The following is a 16118-nucleotide window of genomic DNA, read 5'->3' as shown; positions in this document are numbered from 1 at the left end:
CTCCAGGCACCATGTCTTCGTCCATGTAGAACTTGGCGTATGCGAAGTGTGATTCGGCTTCGGTGAATGGCTTGGTATCACCTTGGATCACCTTTACCCCTTCTCAGTAGAATTTTAAGCATTGGTGGAGGGTGGATGACACTACTCCATTCTTGTGGATCCAAGGCCTTCATAGGAGCAAGCTGCAGGAGGTTCTTACATCAATCATGTGGAATATTGTGTTCGATTTGAGTTCACCAATGGTTATTTCCAATCGGATCATGCCCATCGCCATTTGTCCTCATTGGTTAAAACCCTGGATCAGCAGACAGCTTAGGGATAGTTCATCCACCTTGATGCCGATTGTTGTCATTGTTGACTTTGGCATGATGTTTATGGCCGACCCACCATCTACAAGCATGTGGTTGACTTTGTGCTCCCTTACGTACCCCGAGACAAAGAGAGAATGGTTATGAGGCTTTGATCCCAACAATAAGTCTTCGTCAGTGAAGTCGATTGCGTCATAGGTGGCACAACATGTGGCACATTCATGTGGTCGAAGCTTCAAGCCTTCGTCCTTGCTTTCTTGCACTTCGTGGTCGCCGGGACTTGTCAAGACCGCTGCTAGTGCTATTCGCATCTTCTTTGGCAATTGTAGTGCTTCCTTAATGATAAAGTGTGTCGGCAGACCTTTTTTAGGTATGAGGGTAATTTCTTCCTCAGTGGCAATAGCTTTGCCTTTTAAGGTTTCTTCCATCTCTACTTCAACCATGTGACAGGCGACGGTAGTGCACTATTGGAAGAAGTCATTTGGGAAGTACTCGTGCAAGGAGACATGAATGCGTGGCTCTTGCTCCATAAGTTCCCCAGCGTACGTTGGATTAACAGCTCTTGCGTTTTCCTTGAGCTTCCTATTGTTGCGATGACGGTGCTTTCTCATTTGCTCCCCTTTTGGCCTTATGGCTTGTGGTTTTGGCTTCTTCGTTTTTTTGTAGGTTACCAATGTTCATCCTTCTTCATCATTGGCATGTGCATCTTATTCGTTTGCCCCTAGCGATGGCTGAGTAGAAGGTTCCATGTAGCTTGAGCATTGACGGGAATGGTCAGATGTCACTTGAAGATGCACTAGATCAAATGATCCAAACACAATCATAGTAGTATGCGTTGCTGCTGTGTCTTCAAGGTCAAGCTCGATTTGTCCTTGTTGTGTTAGCTTCATGATAAGTTATTTGAGGACGAAGCATTTACCGACAAGATGACTCATGATACGATGGTACTTGCAGTACTTATGATCGTTTACGCGATTCATCTCCTTGGGACGTTTGCATTTGGGTAGCTTGATTACCTTCTTTTCTAGCAAGTTGTCTAACATTGTAGCCATATCTAAGTCAGGAAAAGGGTACGCCTTCTGCTATAATTCCCTCAAGGTGTTTTTGTACCTGTCTTGGGTGCGAGGAGGCTCACCTCTCTTTATCTCCTGTGTTTTGGTCTTGGAGAAGATCTTGATAGGCGTAGATGAGGTCTTGATGGGGGTAGTGTTGACGGTAAAAGCTTCATTGGTGGGCTTCTTCCTGGTATTGTCTACATTTGGGGCAAATACCTTATCCTTCTTGAAGTCGGTGATCAGTTATTTCTTCCTGTGATTGGTGATACTTAGCTCCATGTCATGGGAACGAGTTGCCAGCTCCTCAAATGTTCTTGGTTTTATGCCTTGAAGGATGTAATGTAACCCCCAGTGCATTCCTTTAACGCACATCTCAATGACGGAAGTTTCGGAAAGCTGATCTTTGCAATTCAGACTTAACGAACGCCATCTATTGATGTAGTCAACGACAGGTTCATCTTTTCACTGTTTCGTACTGGTTAGCTCCAGCATGCTTATAGTGCGGCGCGTGCTGTAGAAGCGGTTGAGGAATTCCCTTTCTAGCTGATCCCAATTGTTGACAGATTCGGGCTCGAGGTTAGTGTACCAGTCAAATGCGTTACCTCTCAGCGAGCGCACAAACTGCTTAACAAGGTAGTCTCCCTCCGTCCTGGCATTGTTGCAGGTTTCAATGAAATGGGCGACATGTTGTTTTGGGTTTCCCTTTCTATCGAACTGTATGAATTTCGACGGTTGATAACCCATCGGCATCTTTAAAGGGTCAATCTTCTTGGAGTAAGGCTTTGAGTATAATACGGAGTCATGTGAGCTTCATTCGTACTGCGCCTTGACAGTGTTAGCAATCATCTCCTACAACTGTTGGATAGAGAGAGATCCCATGAGCACCGCTGCTTGGTCTGGCTCTAGATTATCTTTGATTTTCTCCACCGGAGGCTCCTCTTCTTCATCGGCTCATTTCTTTAGTGGATCAACCCCTGGCTCGACTTTCACGTTGGGCTTCGCATCTAGTTGGTTGACGAGTGCAGTGATTTGCAAGTCTTTCTCCTCCACAGTCCGTGTGAGTTTTGCGATCACTTCATTCATTTTAGCTAGCTGCTCATCGATTGAAGTTGCTCCAATAGTCATGACTTGCATGGCTATGCTGTTACTTGAGTCGGCATCAGAAAGTAAGGGCTCTGAGTATTTCCTTGGGCTTTCCTCTTTTGGCGCCTTTAGTGAGGCTAGGGTGATCACATGCTCATATCTCGGGTCCTCTTGTTCATTCGGCGAAATTGATGCAAGAGTGGAAGAGGCGGCAAAAAGAGCTCTTACCTTGCTTCGAGTTGTGACGCCCGAAGTGACACTACCTATGGTGATGACGCTTTTGTTCTTTGCATTGGTTGCGAGAACAGCTTGAACCTTCTTTGATGCCATTTGATTTTTGAAATGTGTGCTTTGATTTCCTTGAACAGAGAAAGATATGAGAGGTAGAGAGGTCCCACTGGGAGTGCCAAATTTGTAAACACAAATTCCTGCGATGAATGAGACAAGAACACGTGTACAAAATAATATTTTGTATTAATGATTTTGAGGTTACAATCTCTCTCAAATTTAATCCTCTAATTCGATCTCCGTAAGGTGTTGATTTGTGGATGGGCTGCTGATCCAAAGGACAGTCGGGGCTTGATCTTTAGGATGAACAGTGGTATACGGATCTTCAAGGGCTTTTAGGCTTGATCTTGAAGAACAATGGATGAATTTATTGATGTTGTTGATCCTAAGGGCCGTCGGGGGCTTGATTTTAGGATGAACGAACAATGAACGATGAACACTTTCTTTAAGGGCCGTCGGGGCTTGATCTTGAATTGATGGAAGTTCTTCAAGGGCAGTTGGGGCTTGATTTTGAAGGAGGATTTGACGAAAAACGAAGAAAGCTTTTTTGATCATTCGGGATTTGCTTGGAAGCTTTAAAGTTTCAAAGCTTCAAGGTTTTGGTGTGATGTGAATTGGTTATGAATTGGTTTTTCAAAATGAATGTCTCGGCTTCTTATTTATAGAATTTAAAAACTTGATTTTTAGATTTAAATAATCAGATGAAATAAATCATTTCTGCCATGTGTTGACACTTGTCATGTTTGATGACTTTTCTGATGATTCTCGATTTTTCGTTGAGTCACATGCTATATGTAAAATTTATGTGACACGTGAATGTTGAAATTTTAATTATTGATCAACATTTATTTCACCGAAATTTTGATGTCTACAAAAATATTTTAGGATACTCACTTTACTACATTAGTATCGTGGTTTTCAAACTTCCATACATCAAGTTTTTTTACATCTTAATATTATACCTAATGTTAGAAGTATGAGACACTTTCAAGCATCCATTAAGTTTTCCGTGAAATTCTCTGCTAAACTGTGACGTGGTGCTTACGTAGACAATGATTAAGCCACACATGTCAATCTAGCCCTACATGTCACCTTTGCTTTCCTGTTCCTCATCCTTCACCATCCTTCTTTACTCTCTCTTCACTTTCTTTGTTGTTCGATCTCAAGAACCCCAAAATTCACCGTTTTGCTGCTACCCTGCTTGCTGTTGGAAATCGTGGAATTCGCTAGAACCACCATGCCCAAATATGATCTTTGAATCCACGAACTTGTCTGCTCACCACTTTGAATTAAATGCAATTTGTAACCCGGCTGACCAGCCTATATCTCGACTTGTTTCTTTTCTGCCTAAACCACCCAGCCAATCCTGAACCATCACGACCCACCTCGACTGCCACGTCGCCGTCGCCGACGCCGAGATTTTGATCAAAAGCGACACCTTCCTCAACTCCGTTGTCTTGTCTGTCAACAGCTCATCCTCCAAGAGGGAGACGGTCCGGACCACTACCGGAACCTGGTAACTCGGCTCTAAATCGGAAGCACTAAGTTGAGGAACTCGACGATGAAGTCGCTTTTGGGGCTTCTACAAAACTTTTGGTTTGGTTTGGTTTGGACGATTCTATCTGCCAAGGACCTGAGATAGGGCGTATACATATAAGATAGCAATATAAGGTTTCTCTAAGAATTACGGAAAGATTTACAAAAGATAGAAAATGGAACGAAGGAAAGGAAGTTCTGCCATTATCCCCACTTTTTGACTTTTTAATTAATTTTTAATGTTCATGTGGACTAGATTGACACGTGACGTCTAGTCATTGTTCATGTGAGCACTACATCACAAATTAACAGAGGTTCTCAAGAAAAACGTAACAAATGTCCAAAAGTTTCCTATAATTCCAACTTTAGGTATGACACTTAGATTAAAAAAAAAAAAAAACTTGATGTATGAAAGTTTGAACACTACCATATTTCAAGATAATAAAGTGATAATTGCCTAATATTTTATATTTTGGGTAAATCTCAGTTTACTACTCTCAAGTTTCGTAATTTTCAACATTTGATACATGAATTTTTTTCGTCCCAGAGTCATATCTAAAGTGTTAATTTTAGGACAGTTTCATACATTCGTTAGTCTGGCTGTTAAGTCTTCTATTAACTGCTGACGTGACGCTAATGTGATCAATGACTAGGCGCCACGTGGATATTAAAAAATTAAAAAAAATTAAAAAATAACCCTAAAAACTAAACAGGTCTCTCTGCCGGGAGAGGATGATCCTCCTCCTTTCTTCTCTGCAGATTTTCATCACCATCATCCATTTTTTCCATGAAATTTCCAAACTCTACAAATCTGCCCCATCCTTATGCTTCTTCAATTTTTGGGAGCATAATCTCTTTAACTCCTCCACGTATGAAGATTTCAGTTCTTTTTCTTCCATTTTTATCCTCCGTGTATATATATATATATATAAAGGCTGTGTTGGGAATTGGATGATTGGAAATAGTGTTTCAGCTGGAAAAAATGGATGAGAGTGATGAAAATCTGCAGGGAAGAAAGAAGAATAAGGATCCGGTGGGTTTGGGTCCGAAAAGGATCCTCTACCCGCCCCGCAACCATCAAACCTTAAAATCTGAAATTCATCTTCTTTGTTTTTTTTTAAATTAAAATTCAACCTAATTTCATACCTAAAGGGATTTGATTTTTGAATTGGAAGTGAGATGGGATGGATTTGATTTTGGATTGGGAGGTCTGATGTACTTACCTAAAGGGATTGGCGCCGTCCAACACCATCGCTAGCACGCCACACCCTTCCTCCCACTCCGCCACACCTACTGCGCCAACTACATATTCCCCCTTGCTGCCGTCGAAGCCCCAGAAAAATAGAAAAGCTCTGCCTCAAGAAGAGGATGGTCGTCTCAGACAAAAGCCTCAAACCCCAATTTCAAGTCTCTGCCTCTCTCTTCACATTTCTCACCCTCTCTTTCTTATCCGTGCAAATGGACCTAATTTTATGAAACCAATTTGAAAATTTTGGATTTAGATTTAGATTTATGGTTTTGGAGATTTGACGAGGGGGAAGGGATGGGCCGGCAATTCGATGAGAAGGGCACTTACAAATATATAGGGACGCAGGCGAGGATGGGTGGCTTGACGGAGAGATGGCGCTGACGGGGAGTTGGAGAAAAACAAACCCCAAACGCCAATTCGATGAAGGGGTGGGGGGGGAGGGTGGTCACGGGTTGGGATTCCGGGGAAGAGAAGGGGATTTGGTTTTTTTTTTTCAAATAATAATAATAATTTTTTAAAATAATTACTTTTTTGATATTTTAATTCCCACGTAAACTTCTTAATGACACGTGGTATCCAATCCTTGTTCGTATAGGCACCACGTGGACTTCTTAATGACATGTGAATTTTTAATTTTCACGTGGACTTTTTAATAGAAGACTTAAAAGCTAGACTAACAGAGGTATGAGACTATCCCAAAATTAACACTTTATGTATGACTCTGAACAAAAAAAACTATATTGAAAACCACAAAACTTAAGAGCAGTAAACTGAGATTTACCCTTATATTTTTAACATATTGGGTTGATATCAATGAGTACCGTACAACATGTTGGGTTGGTGGTTTCTTAATCATTTATCTTCCAACTTCTATAAGAGAAAAATTGTTTCATTTATTATTCAAATGTATCATAAAATAGACAATATCAAACTTAAAGTGCAATGCCCATGACATAGGTCAAAATCAAAGGGCATTTTGGGGGTAGCAGTAGCCAGGAAAGTGGTTGGTGTTGCTTCAGTTACATTATTTTTCGTTTGTATAAAAAAAAAAAATAAATGAATACGACAGAAGTCATAAATATGTTGGTGTGCTGCACAGAAGTTCTAATAATAATTTATATCCCAGTCACTCTCAGAGCTACCGCGGTATTGCTGTGTAAAAATATTTTTATTGTGCTATAAAAATAAATAATTATAAAATAATTAGTAAAGTGTTTGTTAAATTTTAATAGTAAAAATAATTTTAGTAAAAAATAATATTTAAGTGTTTGATAATTTTTTATATAAAATTTCTGTCAAAGTATAGGTATGATGTGGTATTATTTATTTATTTTATTTTTAATTTTCTTTTCATAATTTTGTTCTTTCTCTCCTATTTTCCTTTTGTCTTCCTTGCCTTCAACCTGCCTCTCTGCCATTTTCCTTCGTTGTCTCCGCCCGGCTTCAATCCCAGCATCCACGTTGAGTTAATAGGGGGGAGAGAAATAGGGAATTTTAACGAAAAGCTTCTGATACTGTTCATTTTAACGAAAAATCATATTTTTACACTAAAAAGTTAATCATGGTACTATTCACTTTACTCTTTATTTTGTCCTTATTATTAAAACTCAAAGTTTTCAAGCCATTTTCATTAGTTTTCCTAGAGAAATAAGCAGTCTCATGAGCTAACTTTCGTCTCTAGTCTATATATCTAACCAATGCTGTTGTTGAGTTAATTAACCATGCTTAACCATTGTTGGTGCTGACTGCACGCTGTTTTATGATACATATGACTGAACGCGAGAGGAAACACTACTTGTTAGTATAAAGTAGAATTTTTTTTTTCTTTCAAGTATCTCTTGTATTATATGATACATATGTGTTTCGTTATTGTTTTTAGAGAAATATTTTATTGTATTCGAAACATGGGTGATATCTAATATTTTATTAGATAAGTGGGAATTTTTTTTTAACACAAGTATCTCACAATTTGTATGCTGATTAGCCGTGTTGTGGATACACTTAAAACTCCTCCCGGTGTTTCAGCACACTAAAAAAGGATAATGGTAAGAAGACCAGAATTTTAAACTAAATTTACAAATTAAATGATGTATTACAAAATAAATACATTAATTAACAATTCAATTATTAACAACTACATTATTTAATTTACAAAATGTTCCCAACAAAAAAAAAATTAATTTAAAAAATTTGATCTCTCAAACATTATTTCTAAAAAAATCTTCCCAGCAAATCATCACTCTTACAAATTACAACAAAATTAGAGAGAGAAAAGTAACAGAGAGCATCTAATTCTTTGTAAAAGGACATCCCATTTGTTTGTTTGTCGAATGTGAAAGGAAATAGTTGTCTCAGTGAGATTTTTTACCAAATTTTAGCAAAAGCATTGGCCTTTCATTTTCTCCGAATGCAATTCACATAGAGAGAGTAAAAAGGGAGCATCTTTGGTGTCTCAGTGCACCGTCATTCTTCATCAAAGCCAAAAGGTGAGCAGTTTCTCTCACTAACACACACTCGTTCACTGTGAAATGTGGAATGATTATTTTAAAGCTTTATTTTTCATGGTTATTCTTCTGATCTTTCAAGTTGGAATCTACTTTTTTGGTACTTTTTTCCACTTGGTTTTGAGTGCTGGTGCTGGTGCTGGTGCTGGTGCTGCGTGCTGCTGCATCTTTCATTCACTTGCTTAGTTGACTCTCTCTCTCTCTCTCTCTCTCTCTCTCTCTCTCTCTCTCTAGATTATTTATACTTTTTGTGATGGAAGATGGGTTGAATATGCATTTTGATTTCTCAAGCTGCTTGGATGGGTAGATAGATAGATAGACAGACAGACTCTCCTCAAGATTGTTGCATTTCTGGGTTGCTTTATGATTGCACTCTGGAGGTGATTATTTCTCAGTTTTGGATCTAATTTCTTCAGATTTAGGCTTCTGGGTTTTGTTCAAATAATTGTGTGAGTTCCAGATTTTAATTTTTGGCTCTTTATTACATTTAACTGCTCTAATTCTGTAAAATTTTGATTTCTGCTGAGAGAGGAAAGCTAATTAAACGAGCTTTCTAGTAAAATTTATTTGTTTGTAAAAGCATCTCTGTATTATAGTGAAGCTTCTATCCCAGTTTATGCTGTCACAACTCAACTATTGGTACTATAATCTGTGCAGCTGCAGTAGATTTCTTTTGTTAATCGTTTGATTTTCTGTTGATATTTCATGTTTTTCTTTTTTTTTTTGTGTTTCGTGTTTATGGGTTGTTAATTCTTTGTAGAAGTTGGCCCTGAGGAATCAGCACGGTCCTCTTTCACTTCCAAGCTGACCAGAAGTTCCCGATTCGTCCTCGCAATGGTTTCAAGGTCCTATTCTAGCTTACTTGACCTTACTTCTGGTGACTCCCCAACTTTTGGCCGCGAGAAGAAGAGGTTTCCCCGAGTGGCAACTGTCGCTGGAGTATTGTCTGAGTTTGATGATGACAACAGTAATAGTGTTGGCTCTGATGCTCCGTCATCCATTGCTCAAGAACGGATGATCATAGTGGGAAATCAGCTTCCACTTCGGGCCCATCGGAGAGACGATGGCGAATGGTACTTTAGCTGGGATGAGGATTCACTTCTTTTGCAGCTCAAAGATGGCCTGGGAGAAGATGTAGAAGTAGTCTATATTGGTTGCCTTAAAGAAGAAATTGACCCAAGTGAGCAAGATGATGTAGCCCAAACTTTGCTTGATACTTTCAAATGCGTCCCTGCATTTATCCCTCCTGATCTTTTTAGTAAATTTTATCATGGTTTTTGTAAACAACATTTGTGGCCTTTATTTCATTACATGCTTCCTCTCTCACCAGATCTTGGTGGTAGGTTTGATCGGTCTCTATGGCAAGCTTATGTTTCCGTGAACAAGATATTTGCAGATAAAGTAATGGAAGTGATTAGCCCTGATGATGATTTGGTGTGGGTTCATGACTACCATTTGATGGTGTTGCCAACATTTTTGAGGAAGAGGTTTAATAGATTGAGGCTTGGATTCTTTCTCCACAGCCCGTTCCCTTCGTCTGAGATATACAGGACACTTCCTGTAAGAGATGACCTTCTAAGAGCACTTCTGAATTCTGACCTTATTGGCTTCCATACTTTTGATTATGCTAGGCACTTCCTCTCTTGTTGTAGTAGAATGCTTGGCCTTTCATATCAATCTAAGCGAGGATACATCGGGCTCGAGTATTATGGTCGCACTGTAAGCATTAAGATTCTTCCTGTTGGGATACACATACACCAGCTCCAAAATGTGTTGAATCTTCCAGAGACTGAATCTAAAGTTGCCGAGTTGCAAGATCAGTTTAGGGGGAAAACTGTTTTGCTTGGGGTTGATGATATGGACATATTTAAAGGAATCAGCTTGAAACTTTTGGCCATGGAACAATTGCTTAGTCAACATCCTGATAAGAGGGGTAAGGTTGTTTTGGTTCAAGTTGCTAACCCTGCCAGAGGCCGGGGAAAAGATGTCCGGGAGGTCCAGGTAGAAACTGATGCCACAGTGAAGAGGATCAATGAGACATTTGGAAGGGAAGGATACAAACCTGTGGTCTTGATTGATACCCCGCTTCAGTTTTATGAGCGAATTGCTTATTATGTAATTGCGGAGTGTTGTCTTGTTACAGCGGTGAGGGATGGAATGAATCTTATACCCTATGAGTATATTATCTGCCGCCAAGGAAATGAGAAGCTAGATGAGACTTTAGGACTAAACCCAACAACCCCAAAGAAAAGCATGCTAGTGGTATCCGAGTTTATAGGGTGCTCTCCATCACTAAGTGGGGCAATCCGAGTCAACCCGTGGAACATTGATGCTGTTGCCGAAGCTATGGATTCTGCTCTTATGGTGCCAGAGGCAGAAAAACAGTTGCGACACGAGAAACATTATAGGTATGTCATTACACATGATGTTGCATATTGGGCGCGCAGCTTCTTGCAGGATCTTGAAAGGGCATGTAGGGATCATATGAGGAGAAGGTGCTGGGGAATTGGTTTTGGCTTAGGGTTCCGGGTGATTGTTTTGGATCCAAATTTCAGAAAGCTTTCAGTTGAACTTATTGTTTCAGCTTATAAAAGGACCAAGAATCGAGCGATTCTTTTGGATTATGATGGTGCTATGATGCTGCCGGGTTCAATTATTACCACTCCTAATACAGAGGCTGTTGGAATCTTGAACAATTTATGCAATGATCCCAAGAATGTTGTCTTTCTTGTTAGTGGGAAAGACAGAAAGACTTTAACCAAGTGGTTTTCTTCTTGTGAAAAGCTTGGGATTGCTGCAGAGCATGGCTATTATGTGAGGTACGTGCCTGTTTGTTGTTATAGCCCCCCTACTTCTTGTTTCCCCATTAAGGCTCTATGTTTGTGTACAGCCGTTCCTACAAGCTACATAGAACTTTTCTTTATATTAATATTTACTTTTCATGTCATTCAAATTCAATTCCTGTATATTTCAGTTTCGTGCGGTAGAATATAACCTCAACCTCATGCTTGCTAATTTGCCTTTCTATAAGTCTTATAAGCCATCCTCTTTTTCAAGGCTGGTGCAGCTCTACATTTTCCACTAACTGCAGTTTCTGGCCATAAACATAAACTTGTTATTTTTGGTTTTGGATCTTTGTCCTAATGAAGTCCTTGTTATAGATATTACATACACACTTTAAAAAAACGAAGGCGAACAAAAAGAGGAAAATCTGATGAGAAATAAAAAAGAACTTGTTAATGTAACTTATCTTAGTTGGTCTTCTATCAGTAGCTAAGTTCTGGTTGTAGATGTCACATGGACAAGTTAGAAAAAGACAGGAAAGAAGAGGAGCAGAAACTATAAACTATAAACTTCTACTTTTCTTCTTGTCATTTTGCTTAATTAAAACATCTTTGAATTTTCACAGTATGTAACCCTTTATAGCTTTCTGTTTGCAAAATTGAATTAATTTTAGCTTTAAGCATAGTAATACTGAAGTAGGATTAGATCTGGTCAAGGTTTGTGTCCGAGAAGGTTGGGCAGCTTCAGTTTCTAGTTGTATGAAGAACTGACGAACTTGCAGTCTCACTTGTCCAGTTTACTAACAGCTTGTGTATTCAATTAAAAAATGTATTTCAAAATATAAACAACTCTTTTGTACAAAATAGAAGGGCGGAAAGGAACAAGTGAAATTAGGATGGCTACTACATGTGTTGAATTATTTTCCCCACATATTAATTAGGGTAGCTCTTCCTATCAAAAGATTATCACTCAATTTACATCATTTTTAGATACCCTTAATATTGAAACATGAAAAGTTCTAATAATTATGTTACAGCAGACAAAACTAGTCATGTTGTAGAACTGGAATTAGAGCTCAATTTATTAATTCTCACATGTTTCGGGTTGTCATATGCTTGATAATGGAGTTGTGCCCATTTGTATGCTGAAAATTGAATTCAAATGCTACAACTCTTAATAATAGAGTTGTGCCAGTTTGTATCCTTTTTTATTCTGGGGACGTGAGGTGTACTAAAGTGCAACCTTCATATTAGTCTCTAACCTAGCGATGCAGTTTCCATTCATGGAATTTTGGAAAGAGAAACATGTCTGAAGATTTCTTTGTTTGTTTGTGGTGTATTTAATTTTGATCAATACTCTTTTTCAGGTCAAATCATAATGCCGACTGGGAAACTTGTATCTCTATTCCAGATTTTGATTGGAAACAGATTGCTGAGCCAGTAATGCAGTTATATACCGAAACAACCGATGGTTCTACCATAGAGACCAAAGAAAGTGCTCTTGTTTGGAATTATCAATACGCAGATCCAGATTTTGGCTTTTGTCAGGCTAAGGAGCTTCTAGATCACCTGGAAAGTGTTCTTGCCAATGAGCCAGTGTCTGTCAAGAGTGGTCAGCACATTGTAGAAGTTAAACCTCAGGTTAGTAGCTCTTTGATCTCCTTACACTGTCAGTTTATAGCCATTCCTAAGTCTAATCTTTTCTTCTATAGTAACATGCACTAAGTAATTGAGATGTGCTTAAATATTATAATTATGATTATAAGTAAGTTTGATATATTCTCACTATAATGAGGACTAAGATTCCAGAGCAACAGATGACATTGGAGTATTAGGTACAAAAAGAAATCCTGAATTCCCTATGTGCAAAGGAATATATTCTTTAGGGACCGGCATTACCTGCAAGAATTGAACATTCCATTAATTAATGTCCAGATAATTGCGTTAAAACCCATGAGTAGAACTCATTCTCAAGAACTAGCTTACAAGGAAAGGGTGTCCTTTGTTTATTCTCATACCATGTTAAGCCGAGGGGTAGAATTTCATCCTTAAAGATTGGCTTTCAAGGAAAGTGTGCTTACGCGTTTGTACATTGCAAATCCCAAAAGGTACTCAAGTGATGTGGAACTATGCTAACTCTCTCTGCCAGTGTTATGACTGGAAAAACTGGGTTTAACATGGTTTCAGAATAGCTGTATCGTAAGGATGGGTCGAGTTTATATTGATTGGCCAAAGTAGAGTGGAGAACCTAGTGTCTGCAACCCTGCAATCCTGGTGCAGAAGAAAGTGTTAGCATTGTCCCACATCCCCTGCATACCTTTTGGGTTAATGTATAAGCAAACGGGCACCTTTTGGAAGAAACAGACGGGAACTTTTTCCTTGAAACAAATTTTAAAGATGAGTTAAAACCTGGGTTTTAACTAACAGGTCAGAAAATTGGAGAGCGCGTCAAGTAACCTTATGCAATTGAATTGGGAGAAGTCGAGAGGATTCAAATCTATTAATAAGTGTAACCTATCATTCTCTAATCTTTAAAGATTTTTCATTTTTTTTCAAGGAAGAAACATCTCGTGGTGAATCTAATTTATTGGACTGTTTTGAATTGATTAAACATATTATTAGACTCATAATAGCAGCTCTTGTATGGATCATAAATGGTTGTTGACTTTTAGTGATTCTCCTATATATTTCAGTTCAGATATTACAGTGTGATATTTGTTTTTAAGATTTTGAAGCATGAAAAGTGAAAAAAGTAGTGCAAACTCTCTTTGAGGTTTCGGTAGTATAGAGCGGAAGCTTAGCCCCAAACCTTACAAGTTCCTCTTCTTCTATGACCATCTCATAGGGTGTCAACAAAGGCCTTGTAGCAGAACGTCTCCTCGTAGCAATGAAACAGAAAGCAATGCTTCCAGATTTTGTTCTGTGTATTGGGGATGACAGGTCCGACGAAGACATGTTTGAGGCGATAATGAGTTCAAGGGACTCTCTCTCTCCGGTGGCTGAAGTGTTTGCTTGCACTGTCGGTCAGAAGCCCAGCAAGGCCAAGTACTACCTGGAAGACACAACTGAGATTTTGAGAATGTTACAGGGGCTGGCCAATGCTTCGGAGCAGTCGGCCAAAAGCGCTGCAGCGCAGCTTTCTCAGCGAGTACTTGCTTTAGAAAAGTAAATAGATTATTCATTGAAACCCCGTTCTGTTATTATGCAGTGACTAGTGTGTGAGTAGCGAAATTGTAAAATTTTCTTGTATCTTAATGTTGGCCTTCATTACTTGTGTTTCTTTTCTGAATCTTTCAACCCGCGGGGCGCAGAGCTTACAGATTGTACTAGCTCGTTTCCGCATACCAAACGCAGCCTCGGATGTATGAATCCAATATTATAAATCGTGTAACGATATTATCCAGTTTGCCAAGGCATACCAAAGTTTTCAAATGTATATAATTTTCTCTTAGGGGACCAAAATCTAGATTTAGCTTAGATTTGCCAGTAAGCATAAATGTCCATCTACACTTAATTATGTTTGCAACGTGTTTAGCTAATTTTGGTTGGTTGGTTGAACCAAACCTATCCCATTATTTAGCATAGGTTTGAAGTTTGAACACAAAAAGTGTCATTTACACTGAATTGAGCAGTAATTAGTCTGATTTGGTTAGGTGCTTTTTTTATTTCGTGGAAAATTAAAATTATTCAAAGAACGAAATCTCCAACACAACTGTTTTCGGTACAATCGAAAAGAAAAGCATTTCTAGCAACAATGAGTAAAGACTTAATGTAAATTTACGTATTTTGAATGAAGCGGCCGAAGCTGAAAATATTGTACAAGTAATGTGATGTGCTCAATGATAGTTTTCAACAGCCAAAGCGTCCTGCACTTGATCAAAATAAAATCAATATTATTTTATCACATTACTATTACTTTAACTTTTAAAAAATTAAATGTTAGTTTGTTAATTTCATGAAACGTCAAACATCGTTTGGATGGTAGAGATTTGTAAATTAGAATGATAGGATGCAATTTTTGCTTTTATATGTGCCTGAAATTTAGTTTTTTTTTCTTTTTTTGTGAAAAAAAATTGTTTATGTTGTTAGGGGGTTATGGTTGTTGCTTCATAAGATTATAAAAAGTTAAAAATAATAAATAGGATGGATGTGCTCACTTGTCAGGCACCTACTTTCTTTCGCTCGTATATTATATATTTTATTTTTTGATAGAATTTAATGAAGGGAGACAATGTATGATATAAAGCATGACAAGTAAATAGAACTAGAAGGTCATTTGATGATCTTGATCAAGTCTCTCAGATACATTATTGTCAACGAAGGTTGAACATTAGACGTTTCGTTTCAATAATTCGTTCTCCAATAAAAAAAACAAGGAAAATTGTTAGGTCTTTTCACTTATAAATAAGATATTTTAGATTCGATTTTCGTCAAAGGCGAATTTGAACTACATTATTACTAGCCCATTATGAGACTTAGCCAGTTCCCCACCCCCTTAATATATATAATATCGCTTGTTCAAAAAAAAAAGAAAAGATTGGCTTTGTGAACATATAAGGTCGGTGACGGGTTCAGAATTCGAATTTGGGTGGTTGTAGTTTTAAAGGTTCAAAATTTTTAGATAGAAACAGAGCGTGAAGCGTGCAAAAGAAAAAAAAAAGTTTATTCACTAAGGCATTTTGTCGAACACTTGATGAGTGATATCAAGAGAATTTAAGTGTTGTGCATGGAACCTATCGAGATATGCCTAGCAGATATTACATCAAATACTTAATATGTACAAGGAGACCAGTATAAAATATTTGAAGAGTCCTCGAAAGACTTTCACATGTATATTTTAAGAACTTCGAGTGGTCCTGAGACCACCTAAGTTCTAGTGTGCATTCGCCTCTGTATACGGTTGCAAATGCATGTCATGATTGTGTCACTATTTATAAACTATATGAGCATCAAGACGATAGTTATTTGTAAAGGGGAGAGATCTCCGGATCTCTCCTACCAAATCCTAGGGATCCGGAGATTTGGGCTCTTGAAATTTGATGCAACGGCTACTAAACAGGGAGCCCCTCTAAAAGTTATAATAATTGTAGCTGTTATATCAAATTTCAGGGTCCGGATCTCTGGATCCCTAGGACTTGATGGGAGAGATCTGAAGGGGATCTCTTACCATTTGTAACCATCTCCAAACCTTATTTACTTGTGGAGATAAAAGGCCTTCAAACCCTTGGTAGGGTTTCGATTATCCTCCCGTATTACCATTAGACAAAGATAAATATGGTAGGGAGCCCGGTGAAATGCTAATTAACGTACAA

At 38.4% G+C, this 16118-nt stretch overlaps 1 protein-coding gene and 1 long non-coding RNA gene across 5 annotated transcripts; one reads left to right on the top strand and one right to left on the bottom strand.

The window, feature by feature from the left end:
- Nucleotides 1-3553: 3553 nt before the first annotated feature.
- LOC126625403 (uncharacterized) lies at nucleotides 3554-5960 on the bottom strand. The gene is made up of 2 exons (XR_007624426.1): nucleotides 5494-5960; nucleotides 3554-4367 (listed from the first exon to the last, which is right to left on the bottom strand). It is a non-coding gene; the product is annotated as an uncharacterized LOC126625403 (long non-coding RNA).
- A 1883-nt stretch (nucleotides 5961-7843) lies between these two features.
- Nucleotides 7844-14247, top strand: LOC126626042 (alpha,alpha-trehalose-phosphate synthase [UDP-forming] 5-like). Of its 4 annotated transcripts, XM_050295208.1 has the most exons (5): nucleotides 7879-8005; nucleotides 8258-8403; nucleotides 8784-10842; nucleotides 12174-12447; nucleotides 13652-14247. In XM_050295208.1, exons 3-5 carry the CDS (start codon nucleotides 8858-8860, stop codon nucleotides 13973-13975), a joined length of 2583 nt encoding a protein of 860 aa, XP_050151165.1. In that variant the 5' UTR covers nucleotides 7879-8005; nucleotides 8258-8403; nucleotides 8784-8857; the 3' UTR covers nucleotides 13976-14247. The 4 variants fall into 4 exon arrangements, with proteins under 4 accessions (XP_050151166.1, XP_050151165.1, XP_050151168.1 ...); XM_050295209.1 differs by lacking the exon at nucleotides 8258-8403 and having other exon boundaries at nucleotides 7844-8005; XM_050295211.1 differs by lacking the exon at nucleotides 7879-8005 and having other exon boundaries at nucleotides 8009-8403; nucleotides 8787-10842.
- The last annotated feature ends 1871 nt before the right edge of the window (nucleotides 14248-16118 follow it).

The sequence above is a fragment of the Malus sylvestris genome, chromosome 6 (assembly GCF_916048215.2).
Source record: "Malus sylvestris chromosome 6, drMalSylv7.2, whole genome shotgun sequence".
Lineage (NCBI taxonomy): Eukaryota > Viridiplantae > Streptophyta > Magnoliopsida > Rosales > Rosaceae > Malus > Malus sylvestris.
This window is presented reverse-complemented; position numbering and strand designations above follow the sequence as displayed.